The sequence below is a fragment of the Ammospiza nelsoni genome, chromosome 5 (genome assembly GCF_027579445.1).
Source record: "Ammospiza nelsoni isolate bAmmNel1 chromosome 5, bAmmNel1.pri, whole genome shotgun sequence".
Classification (NCBI taxonomy): Eukaryota; Metazoa; Chordata; class Aves; order Passeriformes; family Passerellidae; genus Ammospiza; species Ammospiza nelsoni.
This window is the reverse complement of record NC_080637.1, coordinates 53,854,566-53,873,904: the sequence shown is the minus strand read 5'-3', so window position 1 is coordinate 53,873,904 and position 19,339 is coordinate 53,854,566. Positions and strand designations below refer to the sequence as shown.

The 19,339-nt window shown below is 37.0% G+C and overlaps 1 protein-coding gene across 2 annotated transcripts in view; it reads right to left on the bottom strand.

The window, feature by feature from the left end:
- Positions 1 to 672: 672 nt before the first annotated feature.
- Positions 673 to 19,339, bottom strand: part of ALDH1L2 (aldehyde dehydrogenase 1 family member L2) — a 29,319-nt gene continuing 10,652 nt past the window's right edge. The window contains exons 4-23 of one of the 2 annotated variants that reach the window (XM_059471827.1): positions 18,346 to 18,511; positions 17,436 to 17,537; positions 16,785 to 16,874; positions 15,890 to 16,024; positions 15,364 to 15,489; positions 13,890 to 13,981; positions 12,928 to 13,075; positions 12,525 to 12,644; positions 10,793 to 10,920; positions 8,189 to 8,339; positions 7,394 to 7,464; positions 7,184 to 7,289; positions 6,739 to 6,826; positions 6,209 to 6,302; positions 5,867 to 5,963; positions 5,287 to 5,385; positions 4,396 to 4,561; positions 3,725 to 3,830; positions 2,552 to 2,751; positions 673 to 1,663 (exon numbers count right to left, since the gene is read on the bottom strand). In XM_059471827.1, the coding sequence (XP_059327810.1) occupies positions 1,647 to 1,663; positions 2,552 to 2,751; positions 3,725 to 3,830; positions 4,396 to 4,561; positions 5,287 to 5,385; positions 5,867 to 5,963; positions 6,209 to 6,302; positions 6,739 to 6,826; positions 7,184 to 7,289; positions 7,394 to 7,464; positions 8,189 to 8,339; positions 10,793 to 10,920; positions 12,525 to 12,644; positions 12,928 to 13,075; positions 13,890 to 13,981; positions 15,364 to 15,489; positions 15,890 to 16,024; positions 16,785 to 16,874; positions 17,436 to 17,537; positions 18,346 to 18,511 (2,302 nt within the window). In that variant the 3' untranslated portion in view covers positions 673 to 1,646. The remainder of the gene's footprint in view (positions 1,664 to 2,551; positions 2,752 to 3,724; positions 3,831 to 4,395; positions 4,562 to 5,286; positions 5,386 to 5,866; positions 5,964 to 6,208; positions 6,303 to 6,738; positions 6,827 to 7,183; positions 7,290 to 7,393; positions 7,465 to 8,188; positions 8,340 to 10,792; positions 10,921 to 12,524; positions 12,645 to 12,927; positions 13,076 to 13,889; positions 13,982 to 15,363; positions 15,490 to 15,889; positions 16,025 to 16,784; positions 16,875 to 17,435; positions 17,538 to 18,345; positions 18,512 to 19,339) is intronic. The other variant, XM_059471826.1, reaches the window with a different exon arrangement.

The following is a 19,339-nucleotide window of genomic DNA, read 5'->3' as shown; positions in this document are numbered from 1 at the left end:
GGTGCAAACACCCTCCATACTCAAAAGATCAAGGCTGCCTCTGGGGTGTTAAGATGGCTTTAAGCTACACATCTCATCCCCTGATTTCCCTGCCATGTTTCCAATCTCCATTTTGTTACTGACAGAAGGACAAAAAGGTGAATTTTCTTAATTGTTCAAGCCTGTACTTAAGTTGGCTTGACACAATTGTGAAACCAGAATCAGTGAAAATGTGTCCCATTTTATTTACCTCAGATTGATCAAGTACAATCGTTTGGGTTATTACATTTATTTCATAGATCAGTCTGCATTTCAGAAAAATCTGTCATGCTCCTGGATGTCATTGTTTCTTAAAGGAACATTGTATTTTCTACACCATTAAAGTAAAATTTTCTATACTGTATTTGCTCAAATATTAAACTTAATGTCATGACTTGAAATCTGCAGTTATCTATAGAATTTATTTTGAATCCTGTACTTAAAAGTTCTAGTTTTAATACCAGTTTCTGTAGTATTTGTGCTAAGAAATAACAGGAATTCTAGTCTTTATTTTACAATGTGGCTTAAATATAAGATTATTTACTGATTAAACCATGGAATATTTTAGTGAAGGGGAAGGATGGGGATCAAAGAATCAGACTGCTGCCTTTAATAGCAGCCCACAGATAAATGATGCTTTGGTGTTTTTGCATTCTAAGAGCAAGGAGTCTTAAAAGGCTTAGTTAAATAAGGTCTCAATCTATAGAAAATTTCTTCCAAACTGAAAAAAGTTTGAAAACCAACATCTGATCTTGGTCATTTAACAAGGCATTTTCCCAGAGATTAAAAAGAACCCAAAAGTGTGAAATACAAAGTAATAATCATACAGTATGAAACAGTGATTACAGTCCATGTGCACAGACACAAAATGTGATTTTAATCCATTAATGTAACCACCTTTCAAACTGCAGGCAGATCACACATTCTGTATCAACAAAAAGGTAGAAAATATTTTCAGTAACTTCAGCTTGATATGCATAGTTTAACACCAATATTGAACTCTGTATGTACTATACAAAGATCATAGTAAGTGCACTTCCTTGCGTTGATTTACTTCTTATGGCACAAAGATTTTCTGTACTGCTGAAAAGTCACCAGAGCAGAGCGTTTCATTGCTACCATAAAACCTGAACTGGCTTATAGCAAAAATGGCATAATCAGTATATTCTAGTTCAACTTTGGAAGCCTAATGACTAAGGATTTAAAATGATCATGTAAACATTATGTCACAGAAATATGAAGTAGGTGTGTGAGAACTTACTCTTCAAGTCTATTTAAAAAACAGAAACTGAACCATATTATTGGGGGAGAGGATTTGGTGGGGGGAAATTGGGCTACCAACTGTTGCTGCTACATAATTCAAATAACTTCAGGGTGATTTCCAAAAGCCATTGGCTGTCAAACTAAAATCTGGACCTAATTTGTAGAAACTTATCCATGGAATGAGTACTTGTTTTTTTGGTTGTAGCACTGCAGACAGCATATCCTAGGTGTGGTATCAAGCGCTTCATGTGGTAATCAAGATTCAAACTCTGCTGGAAGTCTGCTTCCCAAGTGAAGCTGTTACTTTAATATTCTACAGTGATGGCTTTGGTTCTGAGATATTCATGAAGAGCTTCTTCACCTGTTCAAGCACAATATTCACCTGTTAGAACAGCAGCTAAATGAATTGTGTGAGACTGTACTTTTTATTAAGAAAAAATTTGAAACACTGTAGCTAATATTTGAGTCCTTAAGGAACAATGAAAACTAATTACCTTCCCACTGTGATTTACAAACCTGGTTTGACAAGGAGCCAGACCCAGCACGTGTGGAAGAAAAAGGAACTGGATTTAACAAGCAGTTCCCCAAGCAGTAGCAGTCTTTAGATGGCCACTGGCGACTCATAGCTGTATTTATGAACTTTGCTTCTCCTCTATTAAAGGTCAGAGGTAGAGAAGCTGTGTGAAAATCAGTAATTTTTTTTTCCCCTGACATCATCACTCATTTTGGTTTCCAGAAATGTCTTTGAAGATTCTGAAAGCAAAAATCTGTTCTGTGAATGAAAATTGATTTTCCTTTTTTCTCTGCCCTGAAGCTTGATCTGTCCCGACTTGCAAAGCTTCTTTGACAGAGTGGATTTCACTTTTCTAGAAAGTTGTTTTGAAAAGAGAGTGTTTTTTAATGCATCTTTTTCTGAGTCTGTTGACAAATTTTGGTGACATTTTAAGCTATAAAAAGTTTCCCATGCTCTTACCTAGAGGAGAAACCTAAATTAGCATTTTCTCTGAGGGAAATAATATTTTGGCCAATACCATTGTTACTTGACAGCCTTTTGTAGCCTATACAGAGCTCTAAAAGCTGTAATTTATCTGTCTGCTCTCAGAGCAGTTGGAGAGGAATATTCTGTGTTATTTAGCAAATGTACAGGAAATGCTGAATGGGAGGTATTGAAGTGGGAATATTTAGGGAGGGAGAGGAATTGGGTTAAGGATTGTAATTCTTTCATTGATAAGGACTCTGAGACAATAAATGAAGGAAGGGGACAACTTACCTAAATCTTTCCCAAAGCCAGACAGTTTAAATCCACCAAATGGCGCTGCCACATCAGTTTTGTTGTAAGTGTTAATAAAAACTGTTCCAGCTTCTAGCTTTTCACTGATGTAGAGAGCTTTGTTTATGTCTTTTGTGAAAACTCCTGAAGCTAAGCCATATTCTGTGGCATTTGCCCGTTGCAATACTCCATCGACATCCCTGTGGGGGAAATAAATTATTTAATTGCAACTATGTAAAATAAACAAGTGTTAGCAACCTTCTACCTTCAGTGTCATTGAAACAACTTTTCCCATGGCCTTTCTTCTCCAGCGAGCTTTTTAAAAGATGACTTATTAAGGACGAATCTGTGTGTCAATCTGACAGATCCATGGCCGTTCACACCCTTGCTTCAAGCTCATGAAGCTCGTAACTTCACTTTTCAAAGGTAAATAGCTACACTGAGAAATGCCACAGGAAATGTTGCTACTGTACAACTTGGGAATTAGAGCAATACAAAAATGCCTGTAAAGCAGATGATGAATCAGTTTGCACAAATTGTGTCCAGCTTTACAAGTTAATGCAGAATTAAAGCTGGAATTTAAACTGCTATCAAGACATAACTTTTCAGACTATTTCCAGAGTGCTATTTTCTATCTGCATCTCATCTCCATACAGCTTCAAAAATCAATAGTAGTTTAAAACTTTAAAAAATTCAATGCAGTTCATTAAGACTACAGAATTTATGGATGTGAAGGGTTATCTACATGGCTGGTTCTTAACTTTATTATCAAACTGCAGAAGATGAAACCTGATGGAAATATTTATGTGAAGTTTCTATGGAATGTTTTAATCTCATCTGTATGCTAAATAATTCTTATGATCCAGAATGAAAGAGATTAGAAAATACAGTTTACAAAATAAATAGAGCAATTTTCATTTGCAACAGTAATGTGCCAGTGTTACACAATACACAACACTGCAGTCTTCTATAACAGGAAAAATAAGTAATTCCACTGGGAAAAATACACATTTTGTAATTTGAGCAAGCTGTTGCAATTACCACACAAACTTCACTAAAACGTTTCAATAAATACTAGGTATTCAGATTGGTCTAACAAGATTTTACAAACTACTGTGTATGCTGTTACTTCTTCACTTTGGGTGAAAATACAGTAACCAGATGAGAACATACCCATTTTTAAATTTAGAGATGACCATCACAGGACCAAAGGATTCTTCCTGGGCAATATACATGTGGTCTTCAACATCTGTGAATACAGTGGGTTCCATGAAGAAACCTAAAGAGAGGATAGAGCATGGTTTTGAGCATGGTGAAAGGGTTTGCTGTTGTCCAGGCCATTTCTGTCCCATGCTTTGAGGTCATAAATAACTTGCAACTTGAAACAGAAAATAATTATGAATGAAGTATGAATGGAAATGCATGCACTTCAAGAGAAATAGCGGACAAAAGGGTAAAAGAACAGCCTGTACATCAGTGGCAACGTGTGCTGCTCCCTGCCAGGCTGGGAGGTCTGCATGCCACAGCCCAGGTGACTTCTTGGGGGAAGACCCCTGTTATCTGACCTCTGTTATCTGACAGCAGGAAGACAAGGTTACAGCAAGCCACAGAGGCCACTGTTCTTCTTGCTACCCAACAAGAAGATGGATTGTAAGATCTAAATAAAGATCTCATACTTTATTTGCACAGCTTCTCATAATATGAGATTTGAAAGCTCTGTGGTATCATGGGCTTACCTGGTACTGTTCCCATGATATTGCAACTCCACAAAATACAGCTGAGATAATAGTGACTGCTCTTGCATAAAGTGTAAAAGTTCTAAATATCTCTGGAAAGCCTTTTACCTGGTCTACGTACTTGTCTTCCTCCATACACTAGAGTGGCTCCTTCTTTTACTCCAGTTTCACAGTATTGAAGCAGCTTTTCCAAATGTGCCTTGTGATTTTGTGGACCATGATCTGTAGATCTGTCAAGTGGGTCACCAATTTTCATCTTTTTTATTTCTTCAACCTATGGGTTACCCAATTAAAACGAAGTCACATAACACAGCAATATTGTTAAAGTGACCAGAAATTAGGAATGCTGTCTTTGGTGCTAGGAAGATGGAATCTAAGAAAATACTGGATTCTTAGATATAACGCTTTTCTCTTTTTGTAATTAGGCTTTGTCTTTTGTTTCATAATCTCTAATTACTTCCAAAAGTTTTTGATGCTTTGCTCATGCGTGTATTATCTTCTGCTATTAAGATAGGCATGTAAAATGTTAACTTTTACCAGTGGTAAATGACTTAGGACAGACATTTCCTGTTCTTAAGCAAAATAAATGAATTCTCCAGTGCCACAGCATGGCGACTACTGCATTTTTAATAGCAACCTTTGTATTATTCTAGCTGCGCTTCCTGTATTCCTTTTTTTGACTTTACAGAAGACTTCTTCAAACATATTGACCTGAGTTCAGTAATTATTTGTAATCTTATTTTCCTAGTCAAATATGAATTTTCACTGAAGGTACAATATCTATTTAAGTGCCACTTAGCTGTGTATTACTGGTACAAATATCTCCCTTCAATGCTTCCTTTTAACCATGTAAGAGGCCCTGAGAAGCATCACTGTCTATCATAAGCAATAATGAGAAAATAGGCAACTGAAAATAAGAAACACAAGTGTGTATAAAACTAGTGGATCCTTCTGCCACAGTAAAACATATGCTTAAACTTTAGTCCTTGAATATCTTACCACTTTTCTAACAAACTCATCATGAATTGATTCTTCCACAAACAGCCTGCCAGCTGCAATGCAGTTTTCTCCTTTGTTGAAATACACTGCTCCCATACCCTGATCAGGAAAAAAACATAAATATTTATATGCATGTTGTTCAGTCGCCATTCTGCTCCCTTAGGTTGTATGCAGTGTTTGCGACCCCAGATGTTTAATGCTTTATGTTAAAGGATATTACCAATGCAATATCTTATGAACTTTGAACACAATATGGCTGGTAGGGAGGTGAATTATTATGATTGATAATTGATGCATGATTGATTGATCGACTGATGAACTAAAAACTATATGGCAATAGGGAGCTCAATTCTTTTTTTTGTTGTAATTGCTAATGTATATTTCTTGTAGTATTGCCTTTTTGGAGCAGCATGAACAGTTAAATTGTGCTAGCATAAAGAAATATGAGTCTGTTTTCTAACAGATCTCAAGTTTTTTTGTGTAAAGGATCCCTGGTATTTTTTGTCAAGTCAAGAATACTGCAGTACTGTGAGGATTTGGATAAAGGCTTTGAATAAATTTTACTTCAAAGTAACATTACCATTTTTACAGCTCTGTCAAGTTCACAGTCACTGAATATGATCAATGGTGATTTGCCACCAAGTTCCAGAGAAACTTTCTTCAGGTTAGCAGCTGCACTGTAAAAAATAAAAATAGTAATATAAACCCAATTTTTAATATATTTTTCCATTGTTTCCTTTGAATCATAACTAGTGAAAATGTATAAACTCTACTGTCTAGTAGTGATTTAATAGAATTCTACATGGGGGTAAACAACCATATAAAGTTATGTTTTTTCGTTACTGCTACATGCACATATCTAGTAAGGTACTTCAGAACCAGACTAAGCAGTGTTTATTTATGATCCTTTTGCTGAGAGTACCTCTTCATGATCTGTTTACCAGTTGGCGTTGAACCAGTGAATCCAACTTTGCGAACATCTGGATGCTCAGAGAGGTGCTGTCCCACTAAGCCACCTATCAGAGTGATGAAAGCAGTGTAACTGGATGGTACATGGACAATTTTTACTATTCCAGCAGCAGCACTGGAGCTGCTGAGAAGGAGCTTACCCCACAAATCAAATACAGTATCACATTTCTATTTATATTTGCAGCTTTATTCCTATGTCTATGAATAAGCTTCATAATTAAGTGAACATGTTTCTCTGTAATACGTTGTTTTCCAGAGTGTTTGTGTCAATTGTGTGAACTTGTAAAGAGTGTAGGCTGACAGCTCCTACCACTAACTAAAGCCAGATTTTTCCAATTCTCTTCTGGAAACATATGAAATCACTGCATGAAAAGATGCAAGCCTAGTACCTGTGAACAGACCTATGTAATAGAGCTTCAAAAAGGTGAAGAACTTCACCAGTTTTAGCATGATTTCTCCCAGAAAAATGAGTTCAAGTTTTACCTGAACCAGGCAGAATATTTATAACGCCCTTAGGAAATCCAGCTTTAGCTGAGAGTTCTGCAAACTTCAAGGAAGTCAGAGGCGTGACCTAAGTAGAAACATTTATATTTGGTCTCCTGTTTTAATCAAATGCATGATACCTTTTACATTCAATACATCTTAGTTTTGATACAATATTCACCTTACAGTATTGGCATAATAGAAGTGATGGCTTCTTATGGAAAATAATTAATTCTTGAAAATGAGATTAGCACCGGAGCAGAATTGGAGTCAATCAATACTTTTTATCACTATGGCAGTTTGTATTATTACAAATGCACTTTCAAATATATGACACAGTCAACATATGGCAGATCAATCTATGAGTGAAATCTGCTATATTGCCTAAATCATTCTGCCTTAACAGGGGCATCTGGGCCATCTGTATACTTCTTTTTGCTCTTACCTGAGCTGGTTTGAGTACAAGGGTATTGCCTGCAGCCAAGCATGCTGCGCTCTTCCATGCAAGCATCATCAGTGGGTAATTCCAGGGGATAATAATTGCACAGACACTTCAGGTGGGGAAAAATGGGGAAAGATTACATATTTGATGGCAGCTTTTCACTGGCTTTTCTGCATGTCAAATCTGTCACTAAGAAGAAAAAGTGACACTCACCCGATTGGCTCTTTCTTGGTGAATGTTAGATTATGGTTTGGCCGGGCCTGGTTAATTGGAATTGTAGCACCCTAGAAGACAAAGGAGGGACAAATCTTCATACTGATTTATAACTTTTATTACAAATATATTTGCCATGTAAGTATGTTTCAGAAAGCTACAGAGTAGGCTTCAAAATCACAAGCATTTTTGCATGAGGGAAAGGGGCACAGATGCTTCTACTCTATGATTTCCTGTTGTGAATATTGTAAGGGTCCTGATTGTCAGCTGGGTGAAATAACGGCACAGATTAAAAAAAAAGTATGGGAGAACATAAATCAAGGGTCTGATGAACAAAAATAAAGCTGGATGATATTCTTGATTGGTCTTAAAGATACTGGAAGAAATGTTCTTGAATGTGTGCCACACATTCTGCCATCAAGCAAACTCACCAGCCTTGGTCAGACTGCAGCAAAGCACAAGTCTCTGCACTTTCCTGCTTATTAAGCACAGTGACATTCTGCTTCATGAATAACCAAGAGCTGACCAAGCAAGTATATTCACTGTGACACCTCAGCTGATTTCTTCACTATTTAGAGCCACATTCTAAATCCATATTCTCCAGATGGAGGTGGACTTTCCTTTTGTATTGACAGGGAAACCCATTCTAGGTAAAATTCTAATTTTGCTTTAGTTTTTGATTCCTCAGTAAATTTTTCCTTTTACTACTTTTTGGCACTGTTTCAGAAGAATAACAACAAAAAAGAAGCGTAGAGAAGCACTGCCACTGATCATTTCCTTTACATATTCACTTGCCTGAATTTTGTCACACCATCCAGCAAAGTATCTGAATGTTTGCACAGACATTCCAATATGAGTCTTCAGAGCTAAAGTGTAGACAGCTCCTGAGTCAATAGACTCTATTGTTGCTAACTCCTCTTGATGTTCTTCCATCAGATCTGCAAGTCTTTTTAGAAAAATGTTAAAAATCTGCATTAAAGGAAATGACATCTAAAATTATATTAGGTGTGGCAAAGAAGCATAATAAAAATAGCATTGCCACTAAATTTGGAGGTGGAGGCACTACTCCTTAATATCAGCAAAGGATTGAACAATTGCCCATTACTCTGCAAATGCCTTCACATTGGCTGTAGTAGAGACTGAATGAAGACATGAACTGTGCAAACTCACTTAAGGTGTAAGTAAGACCATAGTAAGTATTACTAAATTGATAATAACTATCAATGTCTCAAAAATACATCTGCACAGATTGATATCTGTACCTATGAGGCACTACTGTTAGTTTAGTGTCCCCTGTTGAGGTCTATTTGCATCAAAGAATTTTCACATTCAGTCCTCCACATTGTCTCACATGCATTAATGTTTTTCTTCAACTTCCCTCTGTGATTTGGTACTCAGATATATAATCAGTGCTCCCACGTGATTTTGAGAGCTTAAGAGAAGTGCATTTTGGATCCTGTAAAGAGTATTCAAAACTGGGTGTGAAACTTGTGAAATTTTTCCATTATATAAATTCTGGTCATTTAAACCATTTGCATAGATGTGGGAAAATGCTCTTTTAGTACCTGTTTTAAGTGTACCTTGGAGACCCAGCTACAGGTCACAGCGTTGGCAGTGTTGTGTAAGAGAATGGATTTGGGCATGTGAGGGACAAAGGAGAAGGTTCCATTTAAAGTGTGCTTAATATTTTCTATTAATGATTCCTTAAGACAAAGCAGCAGAGCTAGGAGCTTTAATGGCACACACATTCCCTTTGGTTCAGCGCTCAAAATCTCTAGTTTGAACAGAGGCCTGAGAACAAGGGGTCTTATTTCAATTAAGGTGGTCCAGAGAGAACTTTTATCCACTGGGAATGGTTTGCAACATAAACACTCTGGTGTTTTATCCTAAAGTTCCCTAAGCAAAGCTTTTAATCCAGGGATAACCAGCCCATGGTAAGGGAACTGTATTTTTCTCTACCTAATATTGCTATTCTTGCAAATCTTCCAAGTCTAAAAGAGAGCAAGAGTTTTCACACCTTAAAATTTTCTCTTTAGGTCAGAGTTAACTTCGTTTCTCAAGTACTCTACATTCCTGATACAAATTAAACACAAGTTTATGCATGCCTTGAATATGTGCACACTCATGAAAAACATAAGCATTTAACGTTCAGCTCTGACTTGCCCATTTTCTCTTGTGATGACTACTAACTTTTCAAGAGTCCTGCAGGCCTTTTTCCATGGCCTGGTCACATACTTAATAAGATAAGAATGTTCCGCTTTGCTTTCATTCTTTTTTCCTAAGATTCCTGCAATGTTTTATAAAACATGTGGCATTTTTTCAGGAGAAGCAACCTGAAAAAGTAGCTTCTTTACTCATGTCTGCTCATTCATTTGCATGTTTAGACCTGAAAAAGCATTGAAAGCTTTTCATATAGCCCACAAAAGAGGTTTTCTTTATAGGGAAGCTCTGATGCTTCTAGTCACCTGAAGTTTGCAGGACAGTGTTCTCCCTGTGCTTTGGGAGAAGCATCATACTGCATATGGAGAATCTATAATACTTGGGATTTTATTAGCTGCCTCCTGTGTCACGCTCACACTATCTAGTCAGCATTGCCATCTTTCTAAGATCACCTCTGCCCCTTCAAGAACCAAAGCTCACCATTAAAATAGCATTAATTCAACAAAACTTCTGCTTATCTTCTGAACCAACAGCAACATGGCCAAAAATAAGAACCAGGCATTAACCAGACACGGTGAGACAGATACAAAAAAGAGATAAAAGTATCTCAGGTAAATGTTTGAATTAGCTTAGAAAATTCCTGCACAGGACAATTCTTTCTCTGCAGAGCATAACACATCTCCTACAGTGGGTCTTTAGCCAGCTGCTGGCATATGATCCTGGAAAAATCTAGCATCAGTTACAGTCTACTTCAAAATTAGTGGCAATGAAGGTGTGCATTTACTGTATGGAGTGCACATGCAGGCAGGCTTAGCAAGGTCAAATCTCTGCCTACCTAACTCACGTAGACAGTTTTTAAAGCTTAGCCTCACTTACATGGAAGGATGGGTGTTTACAAGGGAATTCTCAATCTTTGCAATGAAACTCATGTAGATTAAATGAAGACATCAAGTATTTAAAATATATTTTGCTCATATTCTTTGCTTCCATTCATAAATAATAATGAAAGGTTGGCAGCAGTGAGAGACCACAAGTTCTCTGACACAAGAAAGGTTGGCAGGCTAAGAGTTGAGGCTGCTACACTGAAATCAATCAGGGGATGAAAAGATGGCTAGTCTGGATCCTCTGACAGTGGAATTATGAACATCCATCACCTTCAGAAAATGTATACAACAATTCTTCAGAGAAACAAAACAAGATTTGAGGAAATGAAACAAATGCAAGCTGTCTTGTACATACCTGTACATGAGTCGCCCCCTTTCCCTCGCATTCATCCTCCCCCATTCACCATTTTCAAAAGCCTCCTTTGCTGCTGCCACTGCCTTGTCAACATCAGCCACTGAGGCAGAAGATACACTGGCTATTACCTGTGCAAAGGTAGCATTGTGTTAGCTCACAAAGAAATATTGGGATACAGAATGTTACTCCTTCCTCCCAAACTTCTAGACTGGGTATAAACAAATACTTAATATCCTCATCTGTGGCAGTTGTCGTGGGCAAGCCACGTGGGCTGCAAAAAGTTTAGACACAATTGAGGTGGCAGAATTTGGAGGACACTGAAGGGAGACAGATTCCTTAATCTTTCTTTTTCTTCAAAGTAAGGTGCACTGTCCTGGGGGTGCGTTTCTCCTCACAGAGAAAAGCAAGGCACACTTTCCCAAGGATATTTTCTGGGAATCGTAGTGAGGAACCTCAGAGAAAGAGGAAACAATTCTTATCTCATTTGCTGTGCCTCTGTTTGTGCAAAAGTAGAATGCAATATGGAGATTGTTTACCCAAAGTGATGGGTTTTTGTTTCATTGGCCTATCAGGGCCAAGTGCATGTCCAGACTGTCAGCCAGCAGACAGGGACAAGATTCTGTTCAGTTGAGTTGACTGCTGGTGCAGATTCAGTTTATATGTAATACAGTATAATAAAGTAATTAATTAGCCTTCTGATATCAATGGAGTCCTCCTTGTCATTTCTTCCCTTCATCAGGGTTGCCCTGCTTATACTATATTGTCCCACTGGATCTCACCCTCTCTTTCCATATATAAAAGCAATGTGGTATTGGTTTCACACTTCCAACAAAAGCTGGAAGTCTTTTTGTGTGGTATCTCAATCTAATATCTCAACATGCTAAAACAACTCCCATATGTTCCATTTCTACGGAATGCAGCTTCTGTTATAAACCACCATAAACACACAGTATTTTATGATGATTGTGTTCTAAATACACACATTGTAAATCCTAACACAGAATGGTTTTGACTTTCATTCCATTCTATAATGAGTTTCAGGAAAAGTATCAGAGTCTGACTTCTAATGATAGTAAAATTTTTGTCATTGATTTCAGGAGACTTCATTTACTTCAGAATTAAATGGCATCTACATGGACATCAGAATCACTTCTCTTATATATAATTCATAGTTATGATTTGCTCAACCAATATTGGGCAGTTCAACAGCATGTATTAAAGTGCAACAGTATGTATTTTCCTATTGAAAAGTTATTTTTCTTACTGAGAATTTAAAGGGACATTTTAGTGTCAAAATTACCCTAATGTATCAGATTTACTTTAAAAAGTAAAAAAGAAAGAAGTTGATTACTGACAGAAATATACCAAATATCCTAAAAGAAACACTTCTTTAGCAAAGGAACTCCATCAATTTCTGTTTGCAAAGCTAAACAAGAATGAAATCAAGGCAAAATGTTCAGCTGGGTGTGAAAAGTGATGTAATAATTGAAGTAGAAGTAGGTTATTTTTGCTTTGCAGCTTGACTCAAATGGAAGAAATTGTAGAATACCCCAAATGTAAAGTAAACTGAAATTTGAAATTATTTAAAGAGGTTGTTTAATTTATTATACTTTAAAATACAAGTTTTAAAATTTAAGTTTTAGAATTACCAATATTCAGGTGATGTTTCAAATTTTTAATAGGCAATACCAATTCAATAATCTGGCATTAATCATATTTAGAAATTACTTACTGATCCATCTGCTGGATTTATAGTGTCATATGTTTTTCCATCATCAGCATCTATAAATTTCCCATTTATGAAACATTGGTATGGCATATTCACAGTCATGTTGTTCATATTTTTTGAAACCTGGATGAAATAAAATCTAAATTATTTTAAAATTATAATAACTAAAATTTTAATGTAGCTTAACAAGCTTTTGATATCTGCAGCCAATATCCAGACACATTTTAGCCTATATATGTGGCTGTTAGAAGTAAAATGTAATGGAAAGCAGATACAAATATATAGAAGTTTGTATAACCAAGTAGTTTGCTTTCCTACTGCATCAAGCAGTCTAATGAAATGCATTGTCTGCCTTCCCCTAAAACCCAGGAAAGAGTAAGCAACAATGCAAAATTAAAGGCCTTACATAATCAATGACTAACTCTTCTTCTTTGTCTTCTCCTCTGAGTCTTCTGACAGCCATCTGAATAAAGTCTGCAAACTTAGTGGCCATATACACATCTTCATTCTGTAGCTGCAGTCCACAATGTTTCTGTTTGATCTCTTCTAGCATTCTAAAGATTTTGAAAAAGGAGTAAGTTTAATTAAAAATTAAAGAATTCTCCAGATAATTGAATCATTAGAAGGGTAAAAGGGATTAAAACTGGGCCTCAGTTTGCATGCAGGTGAATATGTGTGTGTGTTTCTCTGAAAAGGGCACAGAAATGATGCACTTTCCTGAAATTTGTTGGTTTAATTGTGGATGCTATGAAAAAGAAAACATCATTTCTGGAATACTCTCAATAAAACTTTTGAAAATCAGTTACTAGAAGATATTGATATGCCATTGGAAAATAATATTTGGGACTACTCCAACCAAAATATGGAGGACTTTGAGCTTGGTAGGTATCCAGAACAATAATCAGTTTGTTTAAAAATGCTGGTTTTATATTACGGTCTGTGCTGCAAAAAGAAGGGAAACGAGGTGACCCAAGCCATGACAAACTCAGTGCATCTTTAAGCATGGGCTCAATTCTTTCTGTGAAAGGTTTCTCTTTCCCTCTGGGGAGGTCTTTGCTCAGATTCCCAGTCAATCCCCTGGTCTGGAGATACCTGTGGCTGCACACAGACAGGTTTGAGCATCACCATGCTCCTCTGGGCATGATGTTCCTGAAGTTTAGGGGAATTTTCCTTCAGTAGAAAGAGCAGGATTACAGCAATATCTCATAACTTAGGGAGAAGAACTGCTTCCAAGGTAAGAAAGGGAATATTAAAGTTATTGGAAAACATAGAGGGATAAGGTTTTTTAACACCACTGATTTAAATGCACCATGACAACTTTTTTCATTAACTTTGGCTTTGCAATTTCCTTATTTTGAATATTCCTACCTGACAACATGCATAGAGGATGCTCCAGATTTGAAGAAGTCTGTGGAATCCTCAATCACAGCAACATTGCTTAAAATTCTCTTCCAAATAGCCTAATAATACAGAACAATAACAGAGGCAATAATGAATAATCATCTAATAGCAAAAAGTATTTATCCAACTGTATTTTCTATAGTATTACTACCTACAACATATATTATTTCAAAGGTTTCTAAAACATGAAGTTATTTTAAGAGGGTCTAAAACAATCTAGAGGCATGATGTCAGACAAGAAATTTTTCAGTACAATTAGATGATCAAAATATAGTGTTTTGTCCATGGTAATTTTACCCAATCAGGCAAGAAACCTGAATGGTGTAGTGCTAAAACTTTTCAGGCCCATCTTTGAAAGATGTTTTATCCTCCAAATAATAAGTTCCTATTGCATTACAGAATGTGTCATCAGTATAGGCAAGGACAGCCTAGGGCACTTTATGAATGGATTGATGGTATTTCAGGCACCTGGCCAAGGCTGAGAAGTAGTTTAAGCTGCATGCATGAGATGGAGAAATAAACAGTTCAATAACTGGTAATGTAATATTTCAATTAATTATAACTGAGTTTCGCAGTTAGCAGGCAGTGTCATCAATTGATCAGTTTATAATTCTTTTCATAATTTTCTCAGTCATTCAATAGCTTCAGGCAGCATTTATGTTGCTGGCAGCAGGTTCAAGGTAATCTTGAATCAGCAGCTTAAAATATTAGTACATGAAGCTGCCTGACCTGTGCCAAAAGTTATAACCCTGCAGCAGAGTCAGCACAAGGGAAGACATCTATGATTCATTTGCTCCGGCTCTTTAATGATAAATGCAGCTTTCAGCTAAGGCCCTGACACTACAGAGGGATGGATTTCAGGAGAGGGTAGGAAAGTTCCTCTCTGGCTATGAGAGTTTTCTGCTCCAGCTGTTCCCATCCCTCTGGCAGCCAGCCCCTTGTGTGTTGTTGTGGTAGAAGAAGTGCACACAGGTACAGTGAGAAAACTGCTGCCTTTTGCTTTTAGAAGGTTGTTTTGAGACTCCCTGGAGCCTGTCCAACAGGCCCATTCTGAGCACATCCTAGTGATGAACGCCACAGTGAAAAAAAGATTCCAAGAACTGTCCCAGTCTGCCAGTGTTGAAAACTTCACTTTTATGAGGTGAAGCTCAGTCTGTTTTTCCTCACCCCACCTTCATCACTTGTAGATATTTACCACTACCTGCACTGACTGTTTTTGTATCACCTGTATCTGAAAGAAAACTTTGTAAAGTGAGACAAATACACCAGTGAATCCCCACCTGAATTATTATCAATAACTAAACCTTCACCCCCAATATACTTTGAGTACATTTTATCAAAAATTTACTTGCATGACTAAACAAAAGATATCCCTTGCCAAAAATAAGTATGTAAAGCTTTTGTCTGAATAATATCCCACTGAAGCAGTTTAGGGAATTACTCTGATATCTTCTGCAATCTTTTTCTCCTCTTCTGTAAGTTCCAGGGCAGTTGTGTCATCAGCAGAGAAGTATTTAGATGCAGGGATCATTTTTCCATCCTCAAACTGCAGATTTCTCACTAGTACCTGAAAAATGAGAGGATATGATTTTAAATTGTTTGGGAGGTAGCAAATCCTTGGGTAAAGAGTTTTTAGGCATTAATAGAGTGATTGAAATAGTGAAATAAATTGCTTACAGGAAATCTGATATGACGCAGGCAATTTAGCACAGGCCACTCATACCTGTCTTTTAAATTCTCTCCTAGTAAGAACAGATTTTACTCCATATAGGAAATTACTATGGATTGAGTGAAAAGCACAACGTGAATGTCTTCTCTATAGGATGGTAGAGGATTGATAAAACTCCAAGTGAATCAGCTGTCAATCGGTAGCACCTGGATTCATCTAGCTTGACAGTTCCGCACTACCTGCCCTTCTTGCTCAAACTATTCCATCCATGCTTATGTTTGCCAGGCTGAGCACTTACCATCTTCCCATCATTTCCAAAAACAACTAGACCATTCTGTGTCACAAGTCCTGGTCTTGAAGCACCTTTTATTGTCAGCTCTTGTCCAGCAGGCACTGAAGCATCAAGTAACGATGAGCCATAAAAAGTAACCACCTAAAAGAAATGCAATTAAAAGTGCACAGGTTCTAGGTGCACTGTAAAGTTTTAACAACTTTATTATACTGTTTTGAAGCTTTAATATAATGGAAATAAAATATAATTACCTATACATGGAAAATATGTTACAACATTTCTAGATCTTTACAACACCGAACAAGTAAAACTTCGCAAATTGCCTAAACCTGCAAAGCAGCTGAGCTGTAACAATATGCATACTGCAACCAGTGCAGGAAAGGGAGCAGCTTTTGACAGTGCATGCCCAGAGTGAGGGACCACTTCACTCTATAAAATTTCATAGATTTATTTTTGCAAACTATCTAGGCCCACATCTCCTTAAAATGAAACCCTGTTATTTCAGCAGCCCACAGTGTTTCATTTTGCTGTCCATACTGTGATGTTGGCCACTATACGTGGGCTGTATTATATTGTAATGCATACCTGCTTCCCAAAATGACTGGCACAGTTTGTTCTACTCTTCATACCTTTGTACCATGTCTCTTTTTTTTCATATATTGTACTTATATTTCTTCAAATTAAATTAATTCTGCTATTAAGACCTCTTAACTACTGTGTTCTGCATATTTTTTTAGGTGCCTGTTCTAGATACGCACAAAACATAAAGTCATCAGACTAGAGCTACTCCAGTGTAATAGCCATTTATATTCACCTGTATGCAGATATCTTTAATTTTATAATAAAAAGGAGTCAAAAAGGGAGTATAGATAAAAATATTTTTCTGGTTTTCAGAGCATACCTGTCCATTTATTGTTGTCCATGCTCCAGGCACTTTATCATGCCCTCGAATCCAATTGTGCAAAGCTGCTGCAGGTTGGTCCCAGGAGATCTAGGAAATCAAGACATGCTAGGATGCACCACCACACCTTCCCAAACACAAATAAGATCATATAATGCAGTAGGGATGCTTAGATAAAATAATTCTAATATGGGAATTCAATTAATATTTTTATCTGTTGTTTATACGGCCACTGTTATTTTTTGGCACTAGAAGGAAAGGCGCCAAAACTTTTTTTTCCTAAAATCAAATGTATTTCTGGTAGAGAATTTCATATGGCCTGTTGGCAAACAAATAGAGTGACCTTGATTCAATTTTGTATTCACAAGTATGGTGGCTTAGTAAGAATCCACTGAAATTGCAGCTGCCTCTTAGCTGCCTGTACATGATCCCGAATAGGACACCAAGTTTCTAAATACATGTAACTACTGAAAGGAAAATGGAAGTTAGCCTAGGGCTCCATGACATGCATCCTAAGAGGTATTCCAGGAAAAAGAGGTGAGGAAACAACTCAGTTAAAATTCACGTTAACTTCATATTGCTGCTACTGTAATCTGAATTAATAACTTTTTTAGTACTATGCACAAAAAAAATGGTGTTACTTCATACTACCTCTGCATTTTCCTTTTTCTGGATCCTTTCATATGTTGCCCCTTCTTCAGGCTGAGGTATACGAGGGGCCTTACCATTAGCAATTAGATGTACAGCTTCCACCTACATTAAAAGGTAGATTTAATGTTAGCTTGGTTCACCTTTTTCTTCAGTCATACTTCAGAATAACAGCATAAGACTTTCTGCCACAAGGATTAATTGGTTTCGAATTTTTCAAACCTGGTATTTCCAAACTCCAAGGGACCAGTGCTGCCCTGAACAAACATGTGTGTTTCCTTGAATCTCTTTGACAAAAGAAATAGCCTCCAGAATTTCATGGGAGTACCTAGTCACCAAACTCAGAACAGCTGTCTGAATTCTCCAGAACAAAAATGTGCCTCAGTATGATTGCATTCAACTTTTTCCTTTTTCTCTCTCCAAAAAGTTATTTTTCTGCATTTAAATGAAAGGAGAGAAAAAAATCTCCAAGGAGCAATGCTGAGTATTTTTTGTGCCTTTTTTTTATTCACTTTAAAAAATACAAAAAATGACAAGCACAGACCCAAAGCTAATCCACCAGAACTCTGAGCCTCAAACACCATACTGCTGTTTTTTTAAAAATCTCACACCTAATTTTTTTGCTGTTGCTAAGCCTTTAAAAGATTTGGTCTTGTATGGAAAGAGCCACATTCCAAACAAATTCAACTTCATGCCATCTGTGGAAACAGAATATGCTCTGCCTGCTGTCAGCAACAAATATTCTGAGGTCATATCCTCAGCTGTTGGGCAGCCACACAGCTCCAGTGAAATCTAGGATTTGGCTGAGTATCTCAATCTCTGCCTTCCCAAATGCATATATCTTGTCTGTTTTTCCTTTACTTTGAAGCCCTTTTCCTCTTAAAAAGCTGGTATTTAGTACAGTTAAACATACCATAGCCTTTATTCCTTCTGGGAAGAGAAATCGGTTATACAGGTCATCCACGGTATCATTTTGGCCAACATCACATTCTCGCTGTAGAAGTATCGGTCCAGTGTCTAAACCATCATCAGCCCAAAAAATAGTAAATCCTGCTTTCTTATCTCCTTGAATTAAAGTCCTAGGCATAAAAATACTTACAGTAAATACAGAAAAATTAAAGTAGTTAGGAATATCAACTCACATTTACATTCATGTTTGCATTCATTTTCTTCAGGAAGATAGAAAAGAAAATCCTAACAATCTTTGCTATATTTTCACTGCTCACTTCACATCCAGGAACCCACAGTTTTGAAACTGTTGATGTATGGTTCCCACAAAGTGACATAGGAAATGCTGCAAGTGAAGCCAGGCTGTCTCACATAGTTCACTGTGATAATTACTTACTCTTAATGGTAAGACACAGAGCAAAAGCTGTGCAACAGTTATGACAGAATTTTAAAGATGGAAGCATCTAACAGAATATTATCTTAATAATTCATGATTAGCTAAGCCTCATGGCTCATCTGTAGGTCAAAAAGGAAAGTACATTTGACACACAGCTGAAAAGGAGTTAAACTCAGAGTGGAAAATGATAAATATGCAAATGTTTAAGGAAAAGTTATTAATGGAATTAAGGCTTTCCAGCCAGATTCTGAGCTGCTGTGCATGAACATAGCAATGCTTACATTAGACCTGTGCTGATTTACCTCAGCTCAGAATCTGCTTCTCATCCAAAGGGAGCTTCAGCCACCTAAAATTTTACAGCTCTCCTTTGGCACGTGTCTCAGAATAATGGAAAATCAGACTGAAGTGTGCTTAAGGGAGCAGCCAGAAATTATGAGAAAAATATTTCCTGCATGTTTTCAGCCATTTATATGCATGCAAACTTCCATGCTATTTTAAGTAATACATATCTCATGTAAGTATTCCCTCAGCAGCCCATGTTGTAACAGGATTGTCTGAGATC